Here is a 26209-nt window from a genome sequence, read left to right on the forward strand (position 1 = left end):
GTCCGCACACAGTGCACCAAAAGTACGTCCAGTCCGGTCAATTACCCACCTTCGCGGCTCAGACCGGTCGATGCTCCGTAGCCTCGGGTCCCTGGCTGCATGACCCCTTCGTCTCATGCCCGAGCTTCCTGTCTCGGTGATCGCCTGCTGACTCGTACTCAGACAGCGCACCGCGATCGCCACGGAGGGCACTGCAGATTTGCTCGGTGGTCTCTTGGTTGTGGCTCGAAGGCGGGTCCCGTCGGCGCTGTCTGTGAAGCAAGCTCATCAGCACCCTACCTTGTCCCGTCGACAGCCTGCGCTACCTCCCCACTGTTGGTCGGCGTCCGGAACCCTCTCCCTTGCCTGGCCTCTGACCTTGCCCATCCCCGCCGACGGTCGGTGCTCGTTGTGTCGGCCTGCCCATCCGTGCCCGGTCTCCCCCCTCCTTCACTCGACCTTCGAAGACACGACATATCGCCGTCCGGCGAACTGGCCCGCGACGACGTGCGGTCGACGCCTTCCTTTGTGTGCAGATGACGCGTGGGGCAGTTCGCTCGTGGTGCACTCTTCAAAGCACTACTGCAACCTCAACCATGAACGTCTCGTCGTCCGTAGCCCTACTCGTCACCGCCGTCTCCTCACTGCGTCCCCTCGGTTGAAATGCCACCCGACCGTCGAAGACACGACACATCGCCGTCCGGCGAGCTGGTCCGTGACGACGTGCGATCAACACTATCCTTGACGAGTGTGCAGGCGACGCGCGCGGAAGTCTTGTGGTGCAATCTTCAAACGCAACCGGACCTGCAAAGACACGACAGATCGCCTTCCAGCGGACCGACCGTCGGCGACGCCTGCAAGCCCTGCCATGCGTTTTCGGCGATCCGCGAGTGACGTCCACGGCGCGATCCTCTGCGTGGACAAGACATGGAGCTACGTTGTCCAGCATAGTGATCGGTTGAAGACACGACGGGACACGTTCCAGCCAGCGGAGGATCAGGGGCGCGAGGAGTTTGGCTGTCGCGACTGCACTGCCCAACAGGACAGGTGAGTTTCTTGCACAATGAGATTGGCGATGCATACTGACCTTTTGCGATCGCAATAAGACTTGACGGGACGTGACCTCGACCGGCAAACACACGACGGACGGTCATCAGGCGAGTGACGTGGGGAGATGGTGAGTGTAGCGACAGGGGAATCCTGCACTCGGAAGGGCTACGAGGAGGTGAGTATCGGGCCGTCTGACACGTCATGCATTCTCTCACCTTGTGTTGCCGTATACGCTTGCAGAACGTGTACCGCGAGCGTACATCGTACGGGCTTGGCGGCGGCATTTGGTGCGCTGCTGACGTGCTCTCGTCTACCGCGTTATCAACTGGTCGAGGCTCCAGACGAGGCGCAAGTTGGATTGAACGGGTGACGGGGTCCTGTGGCCGACTTCCCACGCAGAGGTAAGCAATCCGCACTTTGCTGCAGACGGCCTTGGAACTCACACTGGGTCAGTGAAGTGGCACTCGTCTGCCACGTTATCAACCGTACGATGCGCCGGACGACCCGCAAGTCAGATTGAACGGGCGACGGGGTTCTGTGCCCGACTTCCTGCGTAGAGGTAAGCAGTCGGGCTGCAGATGACCTTAGTACTCACAATGGTCAGCACTCGCCTGCCGCGTTATCAACTGGTCGCCGTGACTGGTCACGTCCTGACTCGGCTGCACGCGTCGACGGCCGTGAGTGCGGTGCGAGACCCTGTGTGCACGGCTGACCCGGTTTGCGACGATGAGTGTCCCCGCGGGGAGGCGGACCTATGCTCGTACGAAAAATAAGAGAGACGGACCTTCGAAAGAAGGCAACTTTTTCAACTTTCCAGCCAATCACAGCGCGAGAACGAGCGTCTCCCGCCTCGGAGTGACGTCCGTGAAGTGACCGACACTGAGACCGAAGGCACCGACACCGGGAAGGACGTGGTTGAAGCCGCGCTCGTCGACTGTCCGCCAGACCCAGACTGCGAGTCGCCTCTCTGCTCTGCAAGCCTGACGTGGATGGGGCGCCGAAGTCGGACGTCATCCTCGCCGCCCTCGGCCTCAGGGATGAGCGAGCCGGAGACGGACGAGCGCACGGTGACGCTCGTCTGCCCATGACTGGTGTAGGTGAGCGTCCAGACGGACGTCTTCGTGACGGTCGTCTCCGTGTAGTGCACCGTCTTCGTCGTCGCCGAGTGCACCGTCGTCGTCGAGTCCGTCGTGGCGAAGTATGTAGCTGTCCGCGTGCTGACAACAGGGAACGAGACCGCAGTATTTGAGTAGGTCCAGGAGTACGTGGCAGACGCTGTCGTCACAGGGGAGGTGAGTGATACCGTTGAGGGCGTGCTCGGTAGTGATGACGATGGAGGATATGAAGACGAATGGGCAGCCGAAGAAGCCGGAACACTGCTTGTTGAGCGGGACGATGACGCGCTCCTACTAGCAGACGTCGAGGACCGGCTGGAAGAGGAAGATGCATGGCTAGAAGAAAGAGAAGGGTCAGTATCCGATCTACTCATAACACTCGCATCACTCGTAACATCAGTAACATAAGTCATGACTGTCGTGAAAGTCGTGGGGTTCATAAGAGAAGAAGACATGCCACTCGAACCGAGATCAACAGAGGAGGACGACCATCCGACGGGGGATGACACGGACATGGACACCGCCGAAGTCGTCGGCACATACGTACTACCACTCCCCGACGCTACCCTCGCACTCGTTGATAGGTTCGGATCGCCAGGCCCACTACCCGAGACGGACCCAGACATGCCGCCGGTCGTGCGCACCACAGAGGACGTTCCTGAGCCACCTGTGGCGGACGACGCACCCAAGCCCGCCGACGACCGACTATATGCGCTGCTCCCAACCGTCGAGCTCGGGCCTACGCCGTGATTACTCGACGTCGGCCGGTCCGACGTCCTCGAGAGTCCCGTACCACTAGAGACGGATGTAACGGTGCTACTGCCCGCGCTAGCGCTCGTTGTGCCGCCTCCAGTCCTGGCTCCACTAAAGGTAGAAGAACCAACACTGCGCGACACGCTCGCGGCAGAAGAAGAGCTCCCCGGAGCAGTGCTACTCGAGGCGCCGCCACTAGTGGAGGGACCGACGGGCAGGCTACCAGTAGAACCAGTGGAAACGGTCTCCGAGGTCGTCCCGGACGCCGAAGACGGAGGCGGTACTAACCCGGTGGAACTAGACGGAAGCGCGGAGGCGGAGGCCGACACCGACACCGACGCGGAAGTTGGAGAACGCGAGGCAGAGACAGAGGTAGATGAAGAGGTCCCCGAACTACTCCGTCGCGCACGCGAGCGCCGCGGGAATCGCCAGCGAGAGTCGCCAAAGTGCACCGCGAGCAACACAACGAATAGAAAGAGAAAGAAAGAACGCGCACGGTCAGACGGGTGAGACACCCACGGCCCAAAGACCAGTCGCACACTCACCTTGACGTACTCACGCTCGTGCTCCTACTCCGGGACGCGGAACTGGATGCCGAGGACGATGACCGAGAGTTTGAGTGCGACTGCGAATGTGAGGTGGACTGCGACTGGGACGTTGACTGCGAACGGGTCGACGACTCGCTCGAGGACTTGGGCCAGCTGAACGACAGCGACGACCACCTGCTTGACGAGTGCGAGTGCGAGTGCGACGCCGACCGGCTCCCGCTCACGGATGAGCTCGCACTCCGCGAGAATGGGTTTGACAGCGAGAACGACGTCGGCACGGAGACTGAAGTGACCGAGACTGAGGGCGCCGAGACTGAGGACACCGAGACTGAGGGTACCGAGACTGAGGACACCGAGACTGAGGATACCGAGACTGAGGGCACCGAGACTGAGGGCACCGAGACTGAAGACACTGAGACCGAAGGCACCGAGACCGAGAAGGACGTGGCCGAAGCCGCGCTCGTCGACTGCCCGCCGGACCCAGACTGCGGGTCGCCTCTGCTCTGCGAGCCTGGCGCAGATGGGGCGCCGGAATCGGACGTCAAGGCTGCCGGGGAAGTCGGGGCGGAAGGTGCTGAGGGCGAACTGGACATGTCCGACGGGGTGGACGACTGGGAGGCCGTGGTCGACAAGGATGCCTGCGCGCTCGTCGGGTCGGACGCGCTCGTAGCCGCGGACGCGCCTCCCGTTGACGTCTGCGCGCTGCTCGCATCAGAACTCGAGTTCTGGCGTGCCATGAGGGGCGGTGCAATGGCTTCGACGGGGAGGCGGACGCTCGCGTTCATATCCCGCGCGTTCGCAGTCTGGACGCAGGCGGCAGAAATCGGGAGGGGCATCTGCGCGCAGGTGAGGCTCAACGCAAGCAGGCCGAGCGTCGCGCTGATGTTCCGCGGGCGGCGCGCAGGTCTGGATGAAGAGTCAGCTCACCGCGCAACTCTGCTCTGGCAGAATAGAACGCACCTTTGCGGCGACCTCGCCGGCCCTGCGTGGACGGTGCTCGACATGTCTGGGCGCGTATGGGTGGTGGCGCGCGTCCGCTTCGGGGAGGAGGCTCGCGCAGAGCCGAGATGTATGCATGCGGAGGGGTGTGCGCAGGCGGCCGCGGAGGGCTGGGTATAGGGCGGGTTCGCCGGATCTAGACGTGAAGAGACGTGCAGAGAAATAATGGAATCTGTAGGGTAGATGCAAGAGTGAGACGGTCTACGATGCGGCAGTGGGTGGTCGTGAGAGGTGGGCGTGGGCGAGGGCGTGGACGGGAGGGCATGCGAGGCAGTCGGACGGGCGTGTTTTGGGGTATCATCGCGGGCGTGGGCAGAGACAGGGAGCATCGGCCGGGGATGCGGCAGAGGCGTATGTATGTCAGACTGGCGTGCCTAGTGACCAGGGTGGAGCCCAGCGCGTTGGCAGGGAGAGCGACCACAGGTGGATGGAGCACTGCTGGCAGCGTGAGTGTGCGCACTCGGAGGTGTGCGTGAAGCAGTAAGCCGGCGAGGACGGCGTGCGCATGGAGGGGCCGGCGACGGCGGGCGTCGCTGGCGGTGGTCGCTGTGTGGGACGGCGAGGGAAGGGGGCGTCGAGGGCGTGCGCAGAGGCCGCTGCGACATAAAACGGGCATCCCTGCCCACTGCTCCCGGCAAAGACGCCGCACGCACCGTGTCGCTGGCGCAATTCCCAATCTCGCAGATCTGGCGTTGCACGCCCCGGCATCTCGGCGCCCCACCCCGCGCCACCGCCACGCCGCCTCGTGCGTACGCCACCCCCGACTCCCCGCCCCGCCGCCTTGCCTCTTCTGCTCCCAGCGCGCCCGATATACCAGGATGGTCCCGGACTCACCTCGCGCACGCATGGAAACGGCGCACAGGCTGCCGGCAGCGCAGTCTGGGTATGCGCTCACCTATGACGCGCATCAGGTACACCTGCCCGCCTTCCAATACAGACGCATCTTATCGACCTCCTCTGTGCATCCCTAAATGTCATCGAATATTGGCCAGTGCGCACGCCCCCTAACACGCGTCGCGCTACTGCTCGCACCTCGCCCGGCGTCCGTCCACTCCGGGACGCGACCCTCCGCCGCCGACCACAAACAAGCTCGGACACCTGCTGTGGCGCTCCTCCTGAGAACCTCGCCCCTCGGCCCGCCGTCCGCGCCAATCCCCGCGCGCGAACACCCTATGTTTAGACGTGAAATAGACCGCAGGCGTCGAGAATCCTCACAGCACGTAAGGATTACTCACGCCCGAGCCCAAATGCCGTACGTATTGCCTCCTCTGCCTGTGGCGTTGGCACTCACGCAGTTCCTTGTAGGCTGAACATCGCACCATCTCTGCGTGATACCGCGCGCCGCTACACACGTGCAGTTGTGTTTCGTCAGTGCGAGGCCAACCGCGAACACTCTGAACGTACTAGGACGTCGCGTCTGGGACTCGCCCGCTCAAGGCTAGAGGCATCCACCACTTGTTCTTGAACAGCCTTGATCCCCTTCTGCCTGCGACGCGCGGTCAACTTCGCCACAAACCCGGCCCTCCTCCCACGTCCGACATCACCCGAGGTAAGTAAATCGCACTCTCGTCACCCTTCCTGTATCACTCTCCCACAGTGCCATGGCTTCGTGACTCTCTGGTAAGGCCCTCGCCTTACAAATGGCGACCCACGCTCTATCGAACGCGCCTTCGTGATCTCTGCGGCCTTCCGAGTCGCTGCCGGAAGGTAGGCAGTATCGCCGGTGCACCGAACTTCCACTGGACGCTCTACGCACGCGCGTGCTGCGTGCGCACGGCATGGACGTTCTACTCGGCTGCCTCTCGCTCGACGGTCGCCGCACGTTCAGTAGACATTGATTCCGCGTCGTCAGTTAGCAAGTCTGGCTGCTGTGCTGGGACTCGCGCGTGCTCGACGTGTCTCATCGCAGCGCGCGAAGGTCCAGACACGCTACATATCGTGAACGTATCGTGGCTCAGGCCTTGCTGTGCACTTCGACCACCCATCCAGCGATCACCTACGGCTACCCAGTCATCTGTCCGAACGCGCTCCCGCTCCCAGTCCTGCACCACATCCAGGTGACCCGTCCCCTCCATCGTCCCACGACTGTCGTCCCATCGAACAGGCCCGCCGCGCGGCCATCACTACCGTGCCACTCACTCAATTGGCGCCGGCGGGGGCGCCGTTGTGGACCTCGCGACTGACGAGTTCCGCCTCACACAGACCGCACACGTCGACATTCCTCACAGCACGTAAGTGTTACTCACGCTCGAGAGTGGTAGCGGGACTCACGCAGTCGTTACGATAGCAGCGCAGCGACAGACCAGCAGCCCGCCAACTCAGCTTGCTTCGGCAGCAGACGTCCAGCGACCCTACCCGCGATGCTACTGCATTCGCATTGCCGAAAGGCGGTGTCGCCTTTCCCAATAGTTGCGTGCGATGGGTGAGCTTGGCCCGCTCGGTATGAGGGCGGCTTGCAACGTATCTAACAACGCCTGACGACGCCCGGGCCCGTCTGAGCTGCCCGCACGATCGGACGTCGGACAGCGGCCGCGAGCCTGCGTATACATAATCTCGGGCCGTCTGAACTTCAAGCCCTCACGTTCGTATCAATGCGCCGGTCGCATGGAAGGTACTTTATGATTCACCACCTTGCGTCGACGCGAAGTCGGGACGATAATGGGGGCGGGGAGCTGGTGGCCCGAGCGTTTCGATCCGCTGAGAATCGGGTGATGGCGGGCGTGCAGGTACCGCGTACCGAGCACTGGTCTTCGGTTGCACAGGTGCCGAATCGCCCGCCCGGAGAGCGGTCGACCCGTTGGGTTGGCAGGAAGACGAGGACGACACACGCTCATGTCGGGTCGCCGTCTGATTGGTGTATGTACCGATGGGCCTGAGCCAGAGCTCGGTCGCTGGCTGTGTTCGCAGCGTGCTACTGGCATGGGCTACCAAGACGAGCCTGAGCACTGCGAATCCCACTGGCATCGCGAGGTCCCTCCCCTGGGTCTTGTCTCTGTTGCGCTCGTGAGGTCATTGTTCCCGGCGTGGAGCGGGCTTCTCACCCAGTCCAGGAGGTGAGCAAAGTGTTGATGCCACCGGGACGACTCTGATCACTACGCTTACAGGGTTGTGTTACATCGCTGCGAGCTGTGACTGGAGTTCACGATCCACCATGTCAGCACCCCGCCCGCGTGCTCGTGCTCCAACACGGCGACGACGACCTGGTGTCCAGTAACGACTCAAGCAGCAGGCGCGTCGTCAATGACGTACTCTGCTGTGCGTTCACTCGATCTCAAACTGCTGCCTCATGCCGCGAATGCAGGCATGAGCCACCCTGTGGACACCGTCGTCAACACCGACTAGCTCGGCACCCCCGCCGGCCTTCCCTGACTCTGTCTACACGACGACGAGCCCGGCATCTTGGATGACGACGCTGACACACCCGGTTCACCCACTACCGCTTCCCGGGCCATCCCGCGCTACTACCGGCTACCGAGATGCCAGATGTGTTACGCTAGGTTACCGTCTCGTAGACCCCGCCCTGACGCGCACTGTCTAGTTCGCGTCTCGAACACCCCACACTGTCTGCGTCTCTGGACGCGCAGCGCACCAGCAGCCCGCCTCTCCTCCCCGATTTCCCGTGCTCTCGACGCACGCACCAACCCTCCATACCGAGCTAACACCACCCGGCATGCCGAAAATGACGGAGATGTGCACGGAGCCGACGTGCCCGATGACGACGCCAGGACTGGACGTGGCCGCCCCGTCTCGCGTCGGGAAACACGCCGCTCGCTGGGAAGGGACAGATTAGATTGCAAAGGCATTCGCGCACGGAGAGAGCTTGCGAGCGGAGAAGATGCATCACGACGAGGTACGTACCTTCTCCGCCTCTACCCGCTGCTACATCTCACGACTCTTGGCTCCGTTCTGCTCGCGCGACGTCAGCAACGAAGGATACATGCCGGCAAATTGAAGACGCGTCGAGTACCGACGCACGACTGAGTCGCTCGGGGCCGGCGATACGCGCAAGACGCAGCGCTACACAAGAGACAGCGTACAAGAGGGCACGTTGTGAGCTGCGTTCTGAATTAGGGCGAGACACGTACCACGAGGAGTGCAGACGGCCGCGAGTACACGCGAGAACCTGCGGCAAAGACGTCTGCGCGCTAGGGATTGCGGCAGTAGGTAGACGAGCGAGATGATGTTCGGGTGAGCAGCGCGCGGAACAATTAGCAAGGAGGATGCTTACCACATGAATGCGAAGCGTGATCAACCCCGTCCAGTACGCTGTCGACCCCCAGGGATGCACATGGACGAGCGAAGCAACAATCACGTCAGTGGTACACCGAGTACTGTGTTGACACGAGACTCACCATGTCTAGAACACCACGCCAGTGACTGTGTTCCACCCCATCGAGTGCGCCACGATTCGGGATGGGGAAGGATGAGGGAACGGGGCTTGACGGGCTGCAAGGATGAGGTTAACCGTGAACAGACACGACGGCAGGGAACAGTCTCAAGCCAAGTCCGTTCAAATAACGGGCAGCCCGCAGGCGACAACACGACGTAGCCGAGGAATCGTGGGAGGCCGGTCATGACAGAAGAGCGTGTCGGGCATTACGAGCCGGCCGAGAGAAAGCGGAGGAAAGGGGACTCGTCCCCGCCGGACTGTGCAGCAAGTGGTGACGAACGAGGCGAGTACCAGTGCCTATCACAAGCTGAACGTTGACCGACCGCGTATACAGCCCTGCTCTTGACCCGACGCGCTCCACATCAGCACCGAGGACGTAGCGTGCAGATCCGGACGCAATAAGCGACCTCAGGCTGTCATTACCACTGGAGACCGGCGCAGATATTGCAAGTCCGTTCGGGGAAGTGACGACTTGGATGCGAATGAACATTGATGCACGGCGGTCACGATGCGGGACGACGCGCGGAGACGATGGGCGTTCAGGATGGACGGACTCGGAGACGCTGTGCACGGTGTCTACGGCGATCGGCTGGCTACGGGAAGCCAACCGGGATGTCTCAGGACCGTCCAAGGAAGGGCCCGACACGGAGACGACGTACAGATCGCGACGGGCAGTACACAGACAGGCACCACGTCCGAGCTACTAGTGCGGGTCCAGCGAGACGATCGCTGAGCGTTGAACACGCTTATGGGCGTGCCTGGCGGTCTCCGAGAGTCGGGGCGCGGCCGTCCTCGTGGACTCGTTTGGTCAGTCCATGCTCCAGTCGTAGCAGCTCAGCGACAGCTAATGAATCCTGTTGCAGTCGTGGTCATTGTGGCGCCTGAGTGCCCTCGATGGCTCGCTGGACGGACACACACATATCTCAGGGGGAGGACCCCCAGGTCATCAATACAGACAGCTCGTCACCGATCTGCTGCGTGGTGCGTTTCCTCTTGTTCTTTCGTGGTCTGAGGCGGCAGCCAGCTCGATCTGAGTGGGACTGTCCACGGACTCGGCAAGACGATGGCCACTCAAACGGCTGCGTCTCATCAGATGACGTGACGAGGCGGAGACCGGACACGCGTCAGCGATGGTCCGTGTCTCTGCCGTTGTGCTGTTCGCATGGTGAACGGTAGCATAGCTCCGTCTCCAAGTAGAACCGGGTCACGGTCTCCGTCGGAAAGTACGAGCGTGCGTTCTGCGAGATCCACGGTCCCCGGCACTCAACCCAGGAAGCCCGAGACGGGTTTGTCTGGTATACCCGGACCAGACCGTGACGTTGTCACGTCGAGCAGTCGCGCTGCGACGCACCGTCCGTGACTACTGTAGACTAGAGTACGCTACTCCGTCCGTTCAAATCTTGAATATATCAATGTTTCATCAGCGACGAACAGACGGTCATTGGATAATGAGCTTACCGGGTTACAGCCTACGGCAGAAGTGCTGGATAAGAATGATTAAGTACTCGAGACCAGAGTCTGAAGCAGAGCTTTACCTTTCAGATTGAGCCACAAAGGCGCTCGACATTGCCTCACAAGTTCGCTGCGAACGTGGGGTAGGCACGAAATCATTACGACTGTGGAGCAAGAGTTATTGTTGGTCAATACTCTGAGCCTACATCGAGACTTACCGGCAAAGCCGGACATCGATTTTCATGTACACGATTGTATACCCGATGCAAACCGGCTATGCTTGACGTAGTCAGCTGCTGTGGTAAGGAATCAGGATTCAAGGGATACTATTAGGGATTACAGTGTGCACAATACACGCTGAAGATCGAGTGTCGAGACGATGTTCATGGCGGTAGTGTAGCCACTGTAAGTGCAGTCAGTGAATGAGTCGTAGTGAGTAAGAAAGCGGCTTACAACAAAACCCGGCGAGATAGATGCTCGTACGCAGGCCGTGTGTATAAAGTGGTCAGTCACAGGACATGGTAGCATTCCGAAGCTCGCACGTACTAGTCAGGACACGAAGAGGGAAAGGGGATGATGGTGTTCTGGCACTGACGGGGCTCGCTTTTATACACTGGCAGGCAGGGCAGGCACTAGTAGACTCTCGCCAACGGACAGCTTACGTGCGGTGGTCCGTGCGTGGCAGAAAAGATCCGCGGGCATCGCATCACGTTGCCACGTCTACTCAGCACGGCGCCGAATGACCGCGGAGAACCCGCCAAGCATCACTTCCCGCTCATGTCGCCGGGCTGGTGCAATCGCAATTGTTCACCGCCGGCCGAGTATTTTTCAGCCGTTGTATGGCAACATAGAGGCACCATCTGATGGAATACACACCGGCGCTAGTGAAGGCGCCATTCGGGTGTTTCACGCTAACATCGCCGACACTGCGAAGGTAGCTTTCCGTGGATGTAGTTCGGATGCCTGCACGTCGGACTACTGCGAGTCTTGTGTTTCTGACCAGCTGACAGATATGTAGATTGCGCACAGACTTGTCTGTAGAGATTAAGACACGAGCCTGAGTGTGAATGAGCAAGCAACGGGGTGTACACGCGAGCGAGCCGAAGAAACAGGATCGAGCAGGACGAGTAGGATAGCCGCCCAACGCTGCAGTCCAGTAGCCTCGTGTTCTGAGATCGATCTGAGCGATCTCACGCCATTTTGGGCTGTCCCCTTCGTTCTTTCCGCTGTCTCTGATCTTCAATAAGCCCTCAGTAAGTACCATTAGATTGGATTGAATGTATCCCAACAAAATGTAAGTGGATTCCGAGGGTTGCGTGTTCGCAATGCACCCCCACAGTATATTTCAATTAGGCATTACTGGACTCGAGCGATCTTCGCAAGCTGGTGCTTACGGTGCACGATTCCGTCAAACATTCGTGCTTCGTATTCCCCGAAATCTACCATATTGTCACTTGAATTACAGAGCAGCATAGGGCCTTCTCTACCCAAGGGTATGAGCTAGTTCCGGGAGCTCCGGAAGTGGCTGACAGCCTTGGGCGGACAGAGCCCTTTCTGCAGACGATGTCGGGGCCCGGGCGGGGATCAGCCCGATGTCCGCGGATATCAGTCCGTCGCTTATGGGATTTCCGGAATCCGGAGTCACATTCACAGGATGCCCATTCCATCTCAGTGTGAATACTGTTGACTTGAGAGTTTTTGGCCAAGAAAGTCACACTGACTCGGATATGCAGGATTTAAACGTTGCCATTGAATGTCAGCAAACTTGAGGCCGTCTTTGATAAAGCATGCTTAGAATTCACAGTGACGATGTGAGACATGCTCAGGCCGGCATTAGTAATGTGCGATCAGAGCGGTGTTATGTTGCCGGTTGCTAATTCAACAGGGTACCAATATGTCGCAGGCGCAGCCCGAGGCCGGGATGACAAGGCCATGTCCGCGGATTTGATGGACTAACTCCAGCTTATATACTGGGGCAAACCTGGTGCATTATTCCGGTACCCCCCGAACTATGTCAGTGGAGAATGTGGATGCAAGTCGTGCTAGTATTCTCACTGGGTGATAACAGCCTAACAGTTCATAGGAGCTCTATTACTCGTTGGGTATGCGCATACAAACTAACTGGGAAGCTGTCGCAATTCACTGCAGCGAGCACTCTGGCATGGCTGATCATTCGAAAGACCAGCAAACTCTGATAGGTATGTTTCCTCACTCAGTTTACATGCTCATCGTACTCACGAGATTGTACGATTCCGCAGACTGGGCCTGGTCGCGGTTACACGTAGGCTCATTGGGCAAAAGCCCAGTCAAGTGAGTCTTCCTGACTGTGTGCCCGCGAGCCATACTCACTCAAATTCCCCCACAGATAGCAGTGTCGCTACAACATCTCCATCCCGTACAACATATAGACCTGCCCTATGCCGATGGTACATTGCTTTCCTCGTCTCCACATACACTGTCACTTACTGCCCCTTATTGACAGTCGCTCGAGACGGTCTATCAGTCATCTAGACGGTTCACGCACTCTTGGCCGGTCATCTGGCTGGGCAAGCGACGTAAGGAGCAATCGCCGCCCGGTCAGCACAAGGCCATTTGCGTCAGTCCCACCAGGACGTGCATCCCATACGCACGGTTATCACAGGAGGTCGGTTTTTATTGAGTACTCGTTGACCGGTACTGACCTCTGGCTGCCAGTCATCCGCGCGATACACGTCGCATGGACAACTCACAGACATAGGTCAGCACGTCTACACCTGTCCGTGTCGCCGTGGACCAAGGCTCTGTTGGTGTTCGTTCGCGCGCCGTTAAGTGGGGTTGCCATCCGCCTGGTGCACGCGCGACGGGTGCCGAACGAACGCAGAGCATTCGTGCTTTGGACTAGCTCAATCCTCGCCGTCCAGGCAACATCATCCCCGACCGGGTGAATGCCCGAGCACCATCCGGTCGACGCACGACGATGTACATCTGTCCCAGTCCACGCCCATCCTTGTCTTGACTCACGGCTACTTGGTAGCCTTCTTGCCGCTCGCGCGCATCGACGACACGCACGCCGCAGGCGTGCTGCACGCTGGCAAGGCGATCTCTTGCTGGGACCTGTGCCGACAGCCTCTGGACGAACAATACTCGCCGTCCGCACACAGTGCACCAAAAGTACGTCCAGTCCGGTCAATTACCCACCTTCGCGGCTCAGACCGGTCGATGCTCCGTAGCCTCGGGTCCCTGGCTGCATGACCCCTTCGTCTCATGCCCGAGCTTCCTGTCTCGGTGATCGCCTGCTGACTCGTACTCAGACAGCGCACCGCGATCGCCACGGAGGGCACTGCAGATTTGCTCGGTGGTCTCTTGGTTGTGGCTCGAAGGCGGGTCCCGTCGGCGCTGTCTGTGAAGCAAGCTCATCAGCACCCTACCTTGTCCCGTCGACAGCCTGCGCTACCTCCCCACTGTTGGTCGGCGTCCGGAACCCTCTCCCTTGCCTGGCCTCTGACCTTGCCCATCCCCGCCGACGGTCGGTGCTCGTTGTGTCGGCCTGCCCATCCGTGCCCGGTCTCCCCCCTCCTTCACTCGACCTTCGAAGACACGACATATCGCCGTCCGGCGAACTGGCCCGCGACGACGTGCGGTCGACGCCTTCCTTTGTGTGCAGATGACGCGTGGGGCAGTTCGCTCGTGGTGCACTCTTCAAAGCACTACTGCAACCTCAACCATGAACGTCTCGTCGTCCGTAGCCCTACTCGTCACCGCCGTCTCCTCACTGCGTCCCCTCGGTTGAAATGCCACCCGACCGTCGAAGACACGACACATCGCCGTCCGGCGAGCTGGTCCGTGACGACGTGCGATCAACACTATCCTTGACGAGTGTGCAGGCGACGCGCGCGGAAGTCTTGTGGTGCAATCTTCAAACGCAACCGGACCTGCAAAGACACGACAGATCGCCTTCCAGCGGACCGACCGTCGGCGACGCCTGCAAGCCCTGCCATGCGTTTTCGGCGATTCGCGAGTGACGTCCACGGCGCGATCCTCTGCGTGGACAAGACATGGAGCTACGTTGTCCAGCATAGTGATCGGTTGAAGACACGACGGGACACGTTCCAGCCAGCGGAGGATCAGGGGCGCGAGGAGTTTGGCTGTCGCGACTGCACTGCCCAACAGGACAGGTGAGTTTCTTGCACAATGAGATTGGCGATGCATACTGACCTTTTGCGATCGCAATAAGACTTGACGGGACGTGACCTCGACCGGCAAACACACGACGGACGGTCATCAGGCGAGTGACGTGGGGAGATGGTGAGTGTAGCGACAGGGGAATCCTGCACTCGGAAGGGCTACGAGGAGGTGAGTATCGGGCCGTCTGACACGTCATGCATTCTCTCACCTTGTGTTGCCGTATACGCTTGCAGAACGTGTACCGCGAGCGTACATCGTACGGGCTTGGCGGCGGCATTTGGTGCGCTGCTGACGTGCTCTCGTCTACCGCGTTATCAACTGGTCGAGGCTCCAGACGAGGCGCAGTTGGATTGAACGGGTGACGGGGTCCTGTGGCCGACTTCCACGCAGAGGTAAGCAATCCGCACTTTGCTGCAGACGGCCTTGGAACTCACACTGGGTCAGTGAAGTGGCACTCGTCTGCCACGTTATCAACCGTACGATGCGCCGGACGACCCGCAAGTCAGATTGAACGGGCGACGGGGTTCTGTGCCCGACTTCCTGCGTAGAGGTAAGCAGTCGGGCTGCAGATGACCTTAGTACTCACAATGGTCAGCACTCGCCTGCCGCGTTATCAACTGGTCGCCGTGACTGGTCACGTCCTGACTCGGCTGCACGCGTCGACGGCCGTGAGTGCGGTGCGAGACCCTGTGTGCACGGCTGACCCGGTTTGCGACGATGAGTGTCCCCGCGGGGAGGCGGACCTATGCTCGTACGAAAAATAAGAGAGACGGACCTTCGAAAGAAGGCAACTTTTTCAACTTTCCAGCCAATCACAGCGCGAGAACGAGCGTCTCCCGCCTCGGAGTGACGTCCGTGAAGTGACCGACACTGAGACCGAAGGCACCGACACCGGGAAGGACGTGGTTGAAGCCGCGCTCGTCGACTGTCCGCCAGACCCAGACTGCGAGTCGCCTCTCTGCTCTGCAAGCCTGACGTGGATGGGGCGCCGAAGTCGGACGTCATCCTCGCCGCCCTCGGCCTCAGGGATGAGCGAGCCGGAGACGGACGAGCGCACGGTGACGCTCGTCTGCCCATGACTGGTGTAGGTGAGCGTCCAGACGGACGTCTTCGTGACGGTCGTCTCCGTGTAGTGCACCGTCTTCGTCGTCGCCGAGTGCACCGTCGTCGTCGAGTCCGTCGTGGCGAAGTATGTAGCTGTCCGCGTGCTGACAACAGGGAACGAGACCGCAGTATTTGAGTAGGTCCAGGAGTACGTGGCAGACGCTGTCGTCACAGGGGAGGTGAGTGATACCGTTGAGGGCGTGCTCGGTAGTGATGACGATGGAGGATATGAAGACGAATGGGCAGCCGAAGAAGCCGGAACACTGCTTGTTGAGCGGGACGATGACGCGCTCCTACTAGCAGACGTCGAGGACCGGCTGGAAGAGGAAGATGCATGGCTAGAAGAAAGAGAAGGGTCAGTATCCGATCTACTCATAACACTCGCATCACTCGTAACATCAGTAACATAAGTCATGACTGTCGTGAAAGTCGTGGGGTTCATAAGAGAAGAAGACATGCCACTCGAACCGAGATCAACAGAGGAGGACGACCATCCGACGGGGGATGACACGGACATGGACACCGCCGAAGTCGTCGGCACATACGTACTACCACTCCCCGACGCTACCCTCGCACTCGTTGATAGGTTCGGATCGCCAGGCCCACTACCCGAGACGGACCCAGACATGCCGCCGGTCGTGCGCACCACAGAGGACGTTCCTGAGCCACCTGTGGCGGACGACGCACCCAAGCCCGCCGACGACCGACTATATGCGCTGCTCCCAACCGTCGAGCTCGGGCCTACGCCGTGATTACTCGACGTCGGCCGGTCCGACGTCCTCGAGAGTCCCGTACCACTAGAGACGGATGTAACGGTGCTACTGCCCGCGCTAGCGCTCGTTGTGCCGCCTCCAGTCCTGGCTCCACTAAAGGTAGAAGAACCAACACTGCGCGACACGCTCGCGGCAGAAGAAGAGCTCCCCGGAGCAGTGCTACTCGAGGCGCCGCCACTAGTGGAGGGACCGACGGGCAGGCTACCAGTAGAACCAGTGGAAACGGTCTCCGAGGTCGTCCCGGACGCCGAAGACGGAGGCGGTACTAACCCGGTGGAACTAGACGGAAGCGCGGAGGCGGAGGCCGACACCGACACCGACGCGGAAGTTGGAGAACGCGAGGCAGAGACAGAGGTAGATGAAGAGGTCCCCGAACTACTCCGTCGCGCACGCGAGCGCCGCGGGAATCGCCAGCGAGAGTCGCCAAAGTGCACCGCGAGCAACACAACGAATAGAAAGAGAAAGAAAGAACGCGCACGGTCAGACGGGTGAGACACCCACGGCCCAAAGACCAGTCGCACACTCACCTTGACGTACTCACGCTCGTGCTCCTACTCCGGGACGCGGAACTGGATGCCGAGGACGATGACCGAGAGTTTGAGTGCGACTGCGAATGTGAGGTGGACTGCGACTGGGACGTTGACTGCGAACGGGTCGACGACTCGCTCGAGGACTTGGGCCAGCTGAACGACAGCGACGACCACCTGCTTGACGAGTGCGAGTGCGAGTGCGACGCCGACCGGCTCCCGCTCACGGATGAGCTCGCACTCCGCGAGAATGGGTTTGACAGCGAGAACGACGTCGGCACGGAGACTGAAGTGACCGAGACTGAGGGCGCCGAGACTGAGGACACCGAGACTGAGGGTACCGAGACTGAGGACACCGAGACTGAGGATACCGAGACTGAGGGCACCGAGACTGAGGGCACCGAGACTGAAGACACTGAGACCGAAGGCACCGAGACCGAGAAGGACGTGGCCGAAGCCGCGCTCGTCGACTGCCCGCCGGACCCAGACTGCGGGTCGCCTCTGCTCTGCGAGCCTGGCGCAGATGGGGCGCCGGAATCGGACGTCAAGGCTGCCGGGGAAGTCGGGGCGGAAGGTGCTGAGGGCGAACTGGACATGTCCGACGGGGTGGACGACTGGGAGGCCGTGGTCGACAAGGATGCCTGCGCGCTCGTCGGGTCGGACGCGCTCGTAGCCGCGGACGCGCCTCCCGTTGACGTCTGCGCGCTGCTCGCATCAGAACTCGAGTTCTGGCGTGCCATGAGGGGCGGTGCAATGGCTTCGACGGGGAGGCGGACGCTCGCGTTCATATCCCGCGCGTTCGCAGTCTGGACGCAGGCGGCAGAAATCGGGAGGGGCATCTGCGCGCAGGTGAGGCTCAACGCAAGCAGGCCGAGCGTCGCGCTGATGTTCCGCGGGCGGCGCGCAGGTCTGGATGAAGAGTCAGCTCACCGCGCAACTCTGCTCTGGCAGAATAGAACGCACCTTTGCGGCGACCTCGCCGGCCCTGCGTGGACGGTGCTCGACATGTCTGGGCGCGTATGGGTGGTGGCGCGCGTCCGCTTCGGGGAGGAGGCTCGCGCAGAGCCGAGATGTATGCATGCGGAGGGGGCGCGCGTGTGTGCGCAGGCGGCCGCGGAGGGCTGGGTATAGGGCGGGTTCGCCGGATCTAGACGTGAAGAGACGTGCAGAGAAATAATGGAATCTGTAGGGTAGATGCAAGAGTGAGACGGTCTACGATGCGGCAGTGGGTGGTCGTGAGAGGTGGGCGTGGGCGAGGGCGTGGACGGGAGGGCATGCGAGGCAGTCGGACGGGCGTGTTTTGGGGTATCATCGCGGGCGTGGGCAGAGACAGGGAGCATCAGCCGGGGATGCGGCAGAGGCGTATGTATGTCAGACTGGCGTGCCTAGTGACCAGGGTGGAGCCAGCGCGTTGGCAGGGAGAGCGACCACAGGTGGATGGAGCACTGCTGGCAGCGTGAGTGTGCGCACTCGGAGGTGTGCGTGCAGCAGTAAGCCGGCGAGGACGGCGTGCGCATGGAGGGCCGGCGACGGCGGGCGTCGCTGGCGGTGGTCGCTGGGTGGGACGGCGAGGGAAGGGGGCGTCGAGGGCGTGCGCAGAGGCCGCTGCGACATAAAACGGGCATCCCTGCCCACTGCTCCCGGCAAAGACGCCGCACGCACCGTGTCGCTGGCGCAATTCCCAATCTCGCAGATCTGGCGTTGCACGACCCGGCATCTCGGCGCCCCACCCCGCGCCACCGCCACGCCGCCTCGTGCGTACGCCACCCCCGACTCCCCGCCCGCCCGCCTTGCCTCTTCTGCTCCCAGCGCGCCATATACCAGGAGGTCCCGGACTCACCTCGCGCACGCATGGAAACGGCGCACAGGCTGCCGGCAGCGCAGTCTGGGTATGCGCTCACCTATGACGCGCATCAGGTACACCTGCCCGCCTTCCAATACAGACGCATCTTATCGACCTCCTCTGTGCATCCCTAAATGTCATCGAATATTGGCCAGTGCGCACGCCCCCTAACACGCGTCGCGCTACTGCTCGCACCTCGCCCTGATAACCCGGCGTCCGTCCACTCCGGGACGCGACCCTCCGCCGCCGACCACAAACAAGCTCGGACACCTGCTGTGGCTCTCCTCCTGAGAACCTCGCCCCTCGGCCCGCCGTCCGCGCCAATCCCCGCGCGCGAACACCCTATGTTTAGACGTGAAATAGACCGCAGGCGTCGAGAATCCTCACAGCACGTAAGGATTACTCACGCCCGAGCCCAAATGCCGTACGTATTGCCTCCTCTGCCTGTGGCGTTGGCACTCACGCAGTTCCTTGTAGGCTGAACATCGCACAATCTCTGCGTGATACCGCGCGCCGCTACACACGTGCAGTTGTGTTTCGTCAGTGCGAGGCCAACCGCGAACACTCTGAACGTACTAGGACGTCGCGTCTGGGACTCGCCCGCTCAAGGCTAGAGGCATCCACCACTTGTTCTTGAACAGCCTTGATCCCCTTCTGCCTGCGACGCGCGGTCAACTTCGCCACAAACCCGGCCCTCCTCCCACGTCCGACATCACCCGAGGTAAGTAAATCGCACTCTCGTCACCCTTCCTGTATCACTCTCCCACAGTGCCATGGCTTCGTGACTCTCTGGTAAGGCACTCGCCTTACAAATGGCGACCCACGCTCTATCGAACGCGCCTTCGTGATCTCTGCGGCCTTCCGAGTCGCTGCCGGAAGGTAGGCAGTATCGCCGGTGCACCGAACTTCCACTGGACGCTCTACGCACGCGCGTGCTGCGTGCGCACGGCATGGACGTTCTACTCGGCTGCCTCTCGCTCGACGGTCGCCGCACGTTCAGTAGACATTGATTCCGCGTCGTCAGTTAGCAAGTCTGGCTGCGGTGCTGGGACTCGCGCGTGCTCGACGTGTCTCATCGCAGCGCGCGAAGGTCTAGACACGCTACATATCGTGAACGTATCGTGGCCAGGCCTTGCTGTGCACTTCGACCACCCATCCAGCGAACACCTACGGCTAACCACTCATCAGCGTAGGTTTTGTCCGAACGCGCTCCCGCTTGCAGCCCTGCTCCACATTCAGCTGACCCGTCCCCTCCATCGTCCCACGACTGTCGTCCCATCGAACAGGCCCCGCCGCGCGGCCATCACTCCAGTACCACTCACTGGCGAGATACTCGTGGCCACCGGTGGCCCTGCAGTAACTCAGCCCATCCAGACTGGCACGGTCGCGTGACGGAATTCGGATACCCCTATGCTTCTGCGACTGCAAGCCGGGTCTATGTAAGATGATAACCAGTGAGTATGCTCTAACTTGCTGCGAACCGCGACTTCCAAGTTGACTTCATGACCAGCAGCCCGCCAATTCAGCTTGCTTCGGCGGCAGATGAGTCCAGTGACCCTACCCACGACGCTGCTGCGTTTGCATCAAGTCTACCTAGCTGCATTGCCGAAAGGCGGTGGCGCCTTCTACAAACGTGGCGTGCGATGGTTGAGCATGGACCGCTGGGTATGGCTTCGAACTTGTCAACGCCTGACGATGCCAGTCTGTGCTGCCCGCACGATCGGACGTCGGACAACAGCTGCGAGTCTGCGTATACGTGGTCTCCGGGCCGTCTGAGCTTCAAGGCGACCTTCACGTTCGTACCAGTGGAGCCTCGGCGGCCCTGCAGGCATGGAAGGTATATTCAGTGTCGACGTGAAGTCAAAACGATAATGAGGGTGGGGAGCTGTTGACCTTCCGGTGAGCGTTTCTACCGAGTACTGGTCTTCGGTTGCACAGGTGCCGAATCGCCTGCCCAGAGAGCGGTCGACGCGTTGGGTTGGCTGGAAGACGAGGATGACACACGCCCAGGCCGGGTCGCAATCTGATTGGTGTACCGATGCCTGAGCCCGAGCTCGTTTGTGTGCGTAGCGTGCTACTGGTACGGGCTACCGAGACGAGCCTGAGCACTGCGCGATGCTATCTGACCGTGTCATCAAGCCTCAGGTTCGACTACAAATGCGTTCGCACTGCTCAGCGCGCTGACATTTCAAGTGCTCGTCGGTTGTGTATAACCAGCACGAGTCGACGCCCATGCCAGACCGCTCCGCTCATATGCTCGCCATGCATAACATCGGTCAACAACTATTAGGGTGTGCCATCCGGGCCGTCGAATCATGTTGAACACACCTCAACGCAGCTCCCACCATTCAGGGCGGTCTGTCAGTCACGTACAAGATTCCGTGGCCAAGCCCGATTAAATGAGCGGTGGATTCTGGAGGCCGCATCCTTCGTTTGCGAAGCGTGCGAGGTGGGGAATTGTGACTGCACGCAGTGTGGATCAGCACTGAGTTCGCATTCAACTCTTACTGGATGTCGACTTCAGCAACGCTCTGTGGGTCGCTTACAGGGCTTCAGTGCTTCATGCATCAGCCCGGTCCTCGTTCGTTCAATCTTCAACATTTCAATTTTCCGAGGCCGTGCCAACTAGGCGCGATTCCCCAAAAGTCGTCTCGATTTCTTTTGGTGGCCCGGAGCGCCAGGGCGATTTGCCTCCGCTGTGACTACACGAATTGTAGTCATTGATCGCCGTCGGTCCGAGTAGTGTCTGTGCGTTCGCTGGGCCGAGGGGCGACGCGCTTTCTCCTGTACTTCAAGTAGAACTGCTGCGGCCTGTTACTGGGACTTGACATTGACCGGGATTGCGTACAACGAGAACAGTGGCGCGGCGAGGGGATAGAGGGACGGGCGCCTACGCGAGTGTGGCGCGGACTGATGGGCGCCTGATTTATGTCGTTCATCTCCGGACGTAACTCGTTTGCGAACAGCGATGCGACGCCTACCGACAGATAACTCTTCGTTAGGGCATACTTGCGTTGGATATGCGATGGCTCACATCTCACAGCTGAACATATCCTCAACGCAGCGATGAGCAGCGATGTGGGGTTTTGAGACGGCTGGAGGCCCTGTGACAGCCTGAGGCTGGGTGCAGGTACGCCGGGGGAAGTCCGCTTGCTTCGAGCGTCCTGTCGCTCGATCGTGCACCAGACATGTCTGTCAATGACTGCAGCCCTATTTGGGTTCCGAGCTAGACGCGAACTCTGCAGCCTGCGCTCCCTTGCCCTCCGCCCTCCAGGTCCGCCCTCCTCCTTCCTTCTCTCTTCCTCCCACAGCTGACCACCTCACCTAGCCCAACTCTAGGTGTCCTTCACAGTCCTTTAGAGTTCGATATGGCTTCTCTCGAGAGCGCGGATTTGGAGTCACCTGCAGGTGGTACGCGGCTCCGTCTCGTTTCGACCATCTCGCTAACGAGGGGATCGTCGCTCTGCTCGATCCACCAGGAAACGAGACTTTCCATGTGCTGAATCGCATAGGACAAAGCCGCAGCCACACGGCGGTCCACACGATTCGGTACGAGTCGACAATGCGCTCGCACAGTTCCGGGTTCGGGATCGAAGGCCAGACCACAGCGTCGCAGCCCGACCTCCCGGCGACCACGTCCATCGACCTCTCCACAGATAGCCGCACCCTCAAGCGCGACTCCGCGGACGACGCAGACTCGCGCTTTCAGTCCCTCGACCGTTCCTCGACCAATCCTGCCGTCAAAGGCGTCGAGGCCGCGCCAGTAGTGAACCTCTTAGACGCTGCGGGGCATGGCGACGCGGATATGGAGAAGAATAGGTTGTCGGGCTTGTCCGCGACGGGGACGATGGAGAGCGCGAACCCCGAGGCGGGCTTGCCGGAGAAAGAGATGGCGGCGGCGCAGGGGAAGAACCCGCCCCAGTTTTTGACGGGGATCAGGCTTTGGATGCTCTTCGGGTGAGTCTTGCGGCTGGTGCGAGAATGATGGCTGACGGGGGAACTGTGCAGATCGATGGTCCTGACCGTGTTCTTGACGAGTCTCGACGGTACGATCGTGCGTATCTACGTTCTCCCGTTTATCCATGAATATGCTCAGCCATATTATACACGTAGGTCGCCACAGCCCTCCCGCGCATCGTCTCTCAGTTCGATGCGCTCCACGACGCGACTTGGGTCGCCGTCGCCTGTACGCCCATCCCTCGCTTCCTCATCCAGGCTCTGCGAACTGACTCCCCCATGCAGACATGCTCACCCGGACGGCCCTCATGCTCGTCATCGGCCAGCTCGTCAACGTCGTCCCGCTCAAGACGCTCTACCTCTTCTGCATCGTCTTCTTCGAGGGCGGCTCCGCCCTCTGCGGTGCGGTGAGTGCCGCGTAGCGCACCATTCTGGTGACGGGCACTGATTATTTGATGGCCGACGACGTGCAGGCGCCGAATATCAACGCGCTCATCATCGGGCGGGCGATTGCAGGGATCGGGTCCTCAGGGTGCGCCTCAGTGTTTCTTGAGATGAAGCGTAGCTAAGTCGCGTGTGGTGCTCGCAGAATTACCGTCTGCTACATCGCGGCGATCGTCAGCGTACGTCGATTGAATGCAGGGTGAAGAGACGTTGTTGACGCTCTTTTTCTGATCGGGACGCAGTTCACGTCCCTGACGCTGAGGCCGATGCTACTCGCGGGTCTGTCGGTCGTTCTGGCCGTGTCGACCATTTGCGGACCGTTGCTCGGTGCGTGCTATGAGCTACTACACGACAACCAGCGCATATACTGATTTCACCGCGTCAATTGGACAGGTGGAGCGTTCACAGGCGAGTCGCTACTCCAAAGCGAACTCCTCCAATGGTAATTGACATGAACGCGCATCCCTCCTGCAGACCATGTCTCCTGGCGCTGGTGCTTCTACATCAACCTCCCGGTAGGTCCGCTCCCTGTGGTCAAGACGTACGCTTGACGAGCGTCCTCATGGATGTACATGCACAGTTCGGCGGCCTCGCCGTCGCAGCCATGTTCCTCTGCATGCCCAGCCGTCCCGCCCCAATGGGCGCAGACAAGCCACTCCTCACGCGGCTCCGAACGTACGTCCGCACTTCCCCTTCGCCGTCGAGTCTGTTGCTCATGATGCACTAGTGGGATCGATTGGCTCGGGTGCGTGCTGACGGTCAGCCTGACGACGTGTCTCCTGCTCGCGATGCAGTGGGGCGGAGTCACATACGCGTGGGACAGCGGGACGGTCATTGCGCTGTTTGTCGTGTTTGCGGTGCTTTTGATAGGCTTGTGTTTCTGGCAGGTGAGTGTCGCTAAACCAGCTGTTATGCGGGTTATGCGGGTATGATCGCTAGGAAGGGGGTGCGTGAGCTGACGGTGTGCGGGTAATAGCGCTACTTCGGGAAGCGGTCGTTGGTACCGCCGACGATGTTGACGAGGCGGACGCAGGTGTTTGCGAGCTTGGAGACGGTGGGTTTCCCTCGAAGTCATGTTGGTTGGGCGGTGCTGAGCGTGGGTTGGTGGGTTTTAGTGCTTCTTGCAGTCGGCGTTGACTATCGCTGTGGTACGTATCCGTTTTTGACTGTTCGCGACCGCACAATCTCAATGAATGCACACGTTTTGACAGTACTATCTCCCGGAAATGTGAGTCTAGACTGTTCCTGTCTCTGCTCTACGGAGGTCATCGGTATTCTCCAGGTACCAGATCAAAGGAAGCAGCCCTGTCGGCGCAGGCGTGAAAGTTATGGCGTTTATGCTCGCGTACCTCATCGGTATGTCACTTCTATCGCGTGTTCGACTCGTGTCCTCACGTCTTTACTTCCTCCGTGTCGGCAGCGTCTGTCCTTGCGTCCATTGTCGTCTCCGTAAGTGCACCCAATGTCTAGACTGAACTTGAAGCAGCCTGATAATGTCTTCGTTGCCAGCGCGTCGGGTACTACAAGCCATTCCTCGTCTTCGCGCCGCTAATCGCTGTGCCTGGTGCGGTTCTGATGTGGCGCTCGGACGCGGGTACTTCGACGGGGCATCTTATTGGATACCAGATCCTCATGGGGGTATGTGCCTGTACTCGTAGTGCGATCGAGCAGAGCTGATCGAGGATTTGTAGGCCGGTATTGGGGGCGCGTTCTCTTCGACTAGCGTCTCTATCCAGGTACGTGCCTGTGAGGACGCAAACGCGCATTCGCTTGATCGGAGTTTGTTGTAGAGCGACTGGCAAGACGTCACACGCAGGAGCACGCTTGCTACGACAATCTCCGTGCGTGTTGGTGCCAGTGTAAAACTTACGTGAACTCATCGTATTGCACAGACGTTCATGGGCTTCATCGGTGGTATCATCGGTCTCAGGTACGCCGTTTGTCTCGACCTTTACGAATCTCTTCTGTTCTCACCGAACCCTCGCAGTCTCGCAGGAACCTTGTTCGACAACAGCCTCGGGACGCATCTGGCCCAGGTCCCCGGCCTAACCGACACGCTCCGCACAGAAGTTGCGGAGAGCATTGAGATTATCGCGTTACTGCCTGAGCCCCTCCGCGGCGAAGTCATCGACGCTGCTATTTCTGCTATCAAACCGACGTGGCTACTCGTCCTGGGCTGTGTCATACTCGGAAGTCTCTGCGGAGTGTAAGTGCACTTGCTTGCTTTGTGCGTGTGTGGAAATGGGGTGCTGATGTGGACGGTGTGATAGGTTCGTGAAGAACCATAATATCAAGGAGCGGGCGAAGCTGCAGCCGCAAGAGTAGATAACAATACGGAGTGGGGTCTCCTCGTGTTCAAGTTGTGGACTTGGAAGTCGAGCTTGCTTTGTTGGTCTGTGCGAGATTGCGGACTACTACTACTTGCATGGATATAGTATTGAATCAGCGTTAATACTTAAAGGAGTTCGTTCTTGCCTCCACTTATGGAGACTGAGTTCGCGCATGCGATGGGGAGATGTTATCGCCAGAGGACGGGCCGCTGGCTCATAGTTGGAAAATATATGTTGGTGGCACATCAACTATGCTTACCTTTGAAGCCTAAAGAAACAGGTGCATGATAACATGCCAATCACGCATGTGGAGCTTTTCTTTGGTTTCTAGTCTCGGAAAGCCCAACTGGTTCATACAGGTAATTTCGTAGATGCCTGTTACAAGATGCCTTCAAGATGCTCGAGCAGCGCTTGGACGCGACATAAGAACGGCGCCGTCGTTCTCCTCGCTGTCAGCCCAGAACCGAATAGCCTGTCTCGTATCTTACGAAGCGTGAATTCGTCATTGGGGTGCCGGGTGCCGAGTCCACCAGGCGTACCAGTGCATCGCGGGTCTCCTCATTCGACACACAGATCGTCGATAGTCAAAACGCGCCCTCTATCACCGCCCGCGTACGAAGTAGCGGCCTTGAGGGGAAATCTTTTGTAGCTGAGGATGGCAGATACAGTACGAGCTCCTTTGACATGCAGAACTTAGAAAGACGCGCCGGCCAGATGCGCCACAGGCCATTGCCAACAGTTGGGTATTGCATTGACACAGCACATCAATATGAATTTAGAG

General features: G+C 60.0%; 5 protein-coding genes across 5 annotated transcripts; 2 read left to right on the plus strand and 3 right to left on the minus strand.

Moving 5' to 3' along the window:
- Positions 1–458: 458 nt before the first annotated feature.
- On the minus strand, positions 459–1563 carry B0H18DRAFT_439195 (uncharacterized protein). Its single transcript, XM_048038110.1, has 4 exons — positions 1473–1563; positions 1245–1416; positions 1067–1194; positions 459–1010 (listed from the first exon to the last, which is right to left on the minus strand). Exons 2-4 carry the CDS (start codon positions 1311–1313, stop codon positions 551–553), a joined length of 657 nt encoding a protein of 218 aa, XP_047892407.1. The 5' UTR covers positions 1314–1416; positions 1473–1563; the 3' UTR covers positions 459–550.
- A 6133-nt stretch (positions 1564–7696) lies between these two features.
- B0H18DRAFT_439228 (uncharacterized protein) lies at positions 7697–8663 on the plus strand. The gene is made up of 2 exons (XM_048038112.1): positions 7697–8294; positions 8369–8663. Exons 1-2 carry the CDS (start codon positions 7928–7930, stop codon positions 8623–8625), a joined length of 624 nt encoding a protein of 207 aa, XP_047892408.1. The 5' UTR covers positions 7697–7927; the 3' UTR covers positions 8626–8663.
- Positions 8664–10374: 1711 nt separating this feature from the next.
- Positions 10375–10851, minus strand: B0H18DRAFT_439216 (uncharacterized protein). Its single transcript, XM_048038111.1, has 4 exons — positions 10740–10851; positions 10636–10689; positions 10505–10582; positions 10375–10450 (listed from the first exon to the last, which is right to left on the minus strand). The coding sequence occupies exons 1-4, from the start codon at positions 10812–10814 to the stop codon at positions 10445–10447; spliced, it is 213 nt and encodes a 70-aa protein (XP_047892409.1). The 5' UTR covers positions 10815–10851; the 3' UTR covers positions 10375–10444.
- Positions 10852–13872: 3021 nt separating this feature from the next.
- B0H18DRAFT_439257 (uncharacterized protein) lies at positions 13873–14889 on the minus strand. Its single transcript, XM_048038113.1, has 4 exons — positions 14885–14889; positions 14659–14829; positions 14481–14608; positions 13873–14419 (listed from the first exon to the last, which is right to left on the minus strand). The coding sequence occupies exons 2-4, from the start codon at positions 14703–14705 to the stop codon at positions 13965–13967; spliced, it is 630 nt and encodes a 209-aa protein (XP_047892410.1). The 5' UTR covers positions 14706–14829; positions 14885–14889; the 3' UTR covers positions 13873–13964.
- A 6722-nt stretch (positions 14890–21611) lies between these two features.
- On the plus strand, positions 21612–25576 carry B0H18DRAFT_1012965 (major facilitator superfamily domain-containing protein). The gene is made up of 24 exons (XM_048029076.1): positions 21612–21971; positions 22026–22108; positions 22177–22654; positions 22706–22751; positions 22811–22883; positions 22940–23061; positions 23128–23186; positions 23244–23277; positions 23341–23425; positions 23492–23506; positions 23573–23613; positions 23679–23773; positions 23826–23985; positions 24075–24152; positions 24214–24246; positions 24310–24326; positions 24381–24454; positions 24519–24547; positions 24608–24736; positions 24790–24834; positions 24889–24939; positions 24991–25028; positions 25086–25304; positions 25369–25576. Exons 2-24 carry the CDS (start codon positions 22066–22068, stop codon positions 25421–25423), a joined length of 2019 nt encoding a protein of 672 aa, XP_047892411.1. The 5' UTR covers positions 21612–21971; positions 22026–22065; the 3' UTR covers positions 25424–25576.
- The last annotated feature ends 633 nt before the right edge of the window (positions 25577–26209 follow it).

The sequence above is a fragment of the Fomitopsis serialis genome (assembly GCF_022376445.1).
Source record: "Fomitopsis serialis strain Sig1Antser10 chromosome Unknown B0H18scaffold_42, whole genome shotgun sequence".
NCBI lineage: Eukaryota > Fungi > Basidiomycota > Agaricomycetes > Polyporales > Fomitopsidaceae > Fomitopsis > Fomitopsis serialis.